This window comes from Corylus avellana, chromosome ca3 (genome assembly GCF_901000735.1).
Source record: "Corylus avellana chromosome ca3, CavTom2PMs-1.0".
NCBI lineage: Eukaryota > Viridiplantae > Streptophyta > Magnoliopsida > Fagales > Betulaceae > Corylus > Corylus avellana.
The window spans coordinates 13,614,171-13,618,338 of NC_081543.1; the positions used below are offsets into that span (position 1 = coordinate 13,614,171).

General features: G+C 45.3%; 1 protein-coding gene across 1 annotated transcript; it reads left to right on the forward strand.

Annotated features, from left to right (window-relative positions):
- Nucleotides 1–1,496: 1,496 nt before the first annotated feature.
- On the forward strand, nucleotides 1,497–2,312 carry LOC132174145 (uncharacterized). The gene has a single exon (XM_059585841.1). The coding sequence runs from the start codon at nucleotides 1,497–1,499 to the stop codon at nucleotides 2,310–2,312; it is 816 nt and encodes a 271-aa protein (XP_059441824.1).
- The last annotated feature ends 1,856 nt before the right edge of the window (nucleotides 2,313–4,168 follow it).

Consider the following 4,168-nt stretch of genomic DNA (forward strand, 5'->3'; position numbering starts at 1 on the left):
AGTTGAAGGTTCACCGATCTGGATTAATTTTCAATATGAACGAATCTCGTGGTTCTGTTTTCATTGTGGTGTAGTAATCCACGGCAGGGTTGGATGTCTGAAGAGACCTGGCCAAGGAATTCCAGGAGGGGTGCTAGAATATGGTCCATGGTTGAGGGTTCCGCCACCTGGTAGGCGGAATCAAGAGGGACATGAGACGATTACCAGACGGATGGATTCAGATCAGTCTCAAAATGGAGATCAATACATGAAGGGTATGGACAAGGTGGCAGAGGAAGGTACAAAGACAGATTCCAGTGAGGATAGTGGAGGTTTCTATGGAACGCCTGCGGGACTGAATGAAACTTTCTGGGCAACAAATCCAACGGTGGAAACTGCTCAAGATGAAACAGATCTAAGGGTGATGGGGATGGCAAGCAGTAAGGAACGCATTGATGATGACTTCGGAAATCATGGGGGTCAGTTTTTCTTAGGGAAAGGATCCGTTGATGCTAAAACAGGAAAGGCCCAAGCTAATAATGAGGATGATACGTTGAAATCGCCGAACATGGGAAGCGACAGTGGGGGAACGGTTTCATATGGGAAGGAATCAAAGCTGGAGAACGGTTTTATAGGGAGTATCTTTGCTGATGTGGCTCGATGCAATTATGTAGGAGATGGGCTGGAGAGTAACGTGGGGCTGGGAGGTAAGGGTTTTGCTTGCCCGGGGCCCACCATAGCAGATGTAGAAAAAAATATGGCAAACACGTCATTAGGAGAAAAAACTGGCCCAGGTAAAGAGCAAATGACAATCACGTGGAAGAGGAGAGCCCGAGGTGCTTCTCAGGTAAAGCTGTCCCCCCGTTCGGAAAATTTGGGTAAACGGAAGACGGTTGGAGAAGCGGTGGTAGGAGATGGTTCGAGAAAGAAGGGTCGGAATTGTGATATTCAAACAGCGACACAAAAGGAGGGGGTAGATGTTTCAAGGAAGAAGGTGCTTGGATCCGAGGTGGCGGTGGCTGGTGTTCAGCCCCGCCGACCGCAATGAGCATCATGAGCTGGAACTGCCGGGGGCTTGGGAACCCTCGGACAGTTCGAGAGCTTTGCCGGTTGGTGAAGATGAAGAAACCCAAAATGGTTTTCCTTATGGAAACCATTCTTAGGAGACCTAAAATGGAGCGGATTCGTAACAGGTTGGGCTTTCCGAATATGCTGGCCGTTGATTGTGTAGGGAAGAGTGGTGGTGTGGCATTGCTTTGGAATGACGACGTATTTGTGGATATTCAAAACTATAGCAGCCGCCATATTAACGCGAAAGTTTGCATGAAACCAAATTCGGTTTCGTGGAAATTTACGGGTTTCTATGGTCATCCGGAGGCAAGCAAACGAAAAGAAGTATGGGGTCTTCTTCCATTTCTCGTAGCGATGGAGCCCAATCCATGGCTTTGTGTGGGGGATTTCAACGAGATCTTATTATTGTCCGAAAAACGGGTGGGAATGGAAGACAAAGGAGTTTAATGGAGGATTTTCACGCAACATTGGCAGATTGTGAATTAGTGGACTTGGGCTATAGGGGGCCTAAATTCACCTGGAATAAGGGTAGAGAGGGAGGTGCTTTTATTCAAGAAAGATTAGATCAAGTGGTGGCAAATGAAGGGTGGAGGTCTTTATTCCCGCAAGTTGATATTTTGGTGGAGAGTGCTTCTTGTTCCGATCACCTCCCTGTGTTCATAATGTTATATGAAACTAAGCGGCAAGGAAGGCCATATCGTAAATTCAAACATGAAGCCTCATGGGCTTTGGAGGGAACGTATACTGAGATTATAAAGTCTGCTTGGAAGGCCAGGCGTATACAGACTGATCATTGGGGCAATATACGTCAAAAACTCGGGAATTGTCAAGGGGAGCTGATGCGGTGGCAGAAAAAGAAAAAAGAACCTGAAACAGAATTAAAAAATTCATGCACCCACTTGGCTGCTTTACAAGCTAAGGCGGGACCAGAATGGATGGAGGAAATGACCAAAATCAAGCTGCACGTGCAGACTCTCATGGAGCAAGAGGAAATACAATGGAAACAAAGAGCGAAGGTGGAATGGCTTAGGAATGGCAACAAAAACACTAAGTTTTTCCATGCTTGTGTAAATCAGCGAAGAAAGTCCAATGTAATCTGCTCGGTCTGTGATATGGCAGGGAACCAAATGGAGACTCATGAAGACATTGGGGGTGCATTTGTGGGGTACTTTAATATTTTGTTCACATCAGGCAAGCCAGATCATATGGATGAATGCTTGGAGGCTCTCGACAAACGCATCACGGATGATATGAACGGATGACTGCTAAGACCATTCACGGCTGCAGATGTGGTTACCGCCCTGCAGCAAATGGCGCCTCTTAAGGCCCCTGGACCGGATGGTTTTAATGCATTTTTTTTCCAAAAGAATTGGGACTTGATGGAGCGGAGGTTTGCAATGCTGTGCTTTACTCTTTAAATTCAGGTGTTATGAATAAAGAATTAAATTTTACGTATATTGCTCTGATACCTAAGTCCAAAAATCCTATTAGTGTGTCTGATTATCGCCCTATTAGCCTTTGTAATGTCTTATATAAATTAATTTCAAAGGTACTAGCTAATAGGCTGAAGGAGGTTTTGCCTGCAATCATATCACCGTTTCAAAGTGCATTTATCCCTGGGCGCCTTATTACGGATAATATACTTGCTGCATTTGAAACCCTTCATACTATGCATTCCAGGATGTATGGGAGGACAAGTTTCATGGCAGTTAAGCTGGATATGAGCAAAGCCTATGACAGGGTGGAGTGGATTTTTTTGGAGGCCGTGATGCGGAAAATGGGTTTTGACAATAAGTGTTGTCACCTGATCATGATGTGTGTTTGTACAGCTCAATTTGAAGTGTTGATTAATGGAACCCTTGTAGGGCCGATTACTCCTACAAGGGGTATACGCCAAGGAGACCCCATCTCGCCCTATTTGTTTATCATTTATGCTGAAGCCCTCAGCTCCATGCTAACTCGAGCCGATTGTGAAGGTCCCCTAAGAGGTGTCCCCACCTCCAGGCAGGGCCCCGGCCTAAACCATCTTTTTTTCGTTGAAGATAGTTTATTGTTTTGCAGAGCAAATGTTGCACATTTGCAGTGGTTGACTCATATTTTGACCCTCTATGAACGAGCCTCGGGCCAAAAGTTGAATGTGAATAAAACTGCAATATTTTTCAGTAGAAATACGACGGTCACAGATCGGGAAGCCGTCTTAGAAATTGCAGCTATTCCGGTGACGCAAAGATACGACACATACCTGGGACTTCCGGCATTGGTTGGAAAGTCACGGACTAAGGAGTTTAGGTCCATTATTGACCGGATTGAAAAACGTCTAAATGACTGGAAGCTGAAATTTCTATCGCAGGCCGAGAAGGAGATTTTGTTGAAGGCGGTGGTGCAAGCCATTCCGACGTACAACATGAGTGTGTTTCATCTCCCAAAAGCATTATGTGCCAATATTAACTAATTGATACAGAAGTTCTGGTGGGGGCACCAATCAAATGAATCTCGTATCCATTGGATGAGTTGGGGGCAGATGGGGCTCGTTAAGGAGAAGGGAGGGATGGGTTTCCGAGAATTTGCCTGCTTTAACAAGGCACTTTTGGCAAAACAGATCTGGCAACTATGGAGAACTCCGGATAGCTTGGTAGCGAGGATTTTGAAGGCTAAATATTTTCCAACATGTGAGGTGATGGATGCCTCTATTGGCTCTAAACCCTCATATGCTTGGAGAAGTATTATTAGCTCGAAAAACCTCATAGAGGAGGGGTTAGTGTGGCGGATTGGCAATGGGGAGAAGACTCGGATTTGGGATGATAGGTGGGTGCCATTACCGAACAGCTTTTTGATACAATCCCCTCCAGAACCAGGTCTTCATGAGGAAATGGTTTGTAAATTAATTGATAAGGATCTGGGTTGGTGGGACTTAAATCTTCTGAAAGCTTCATTTAGCAAAGAAGAAGTGGCAGCTATTCAATCCATCCCACTCAGCAGCGCGAGCCAAGAAGACGTGTTGATATGGCGAGGTACGGAAAATGGTGTTTTTTCCGTAAGAAGTGCTTATCATTTGGCAAGAGAAATGGAAGATAGATACAAGGCTGAGAGCTCAACGAACATGCACAGTAGTGATGTA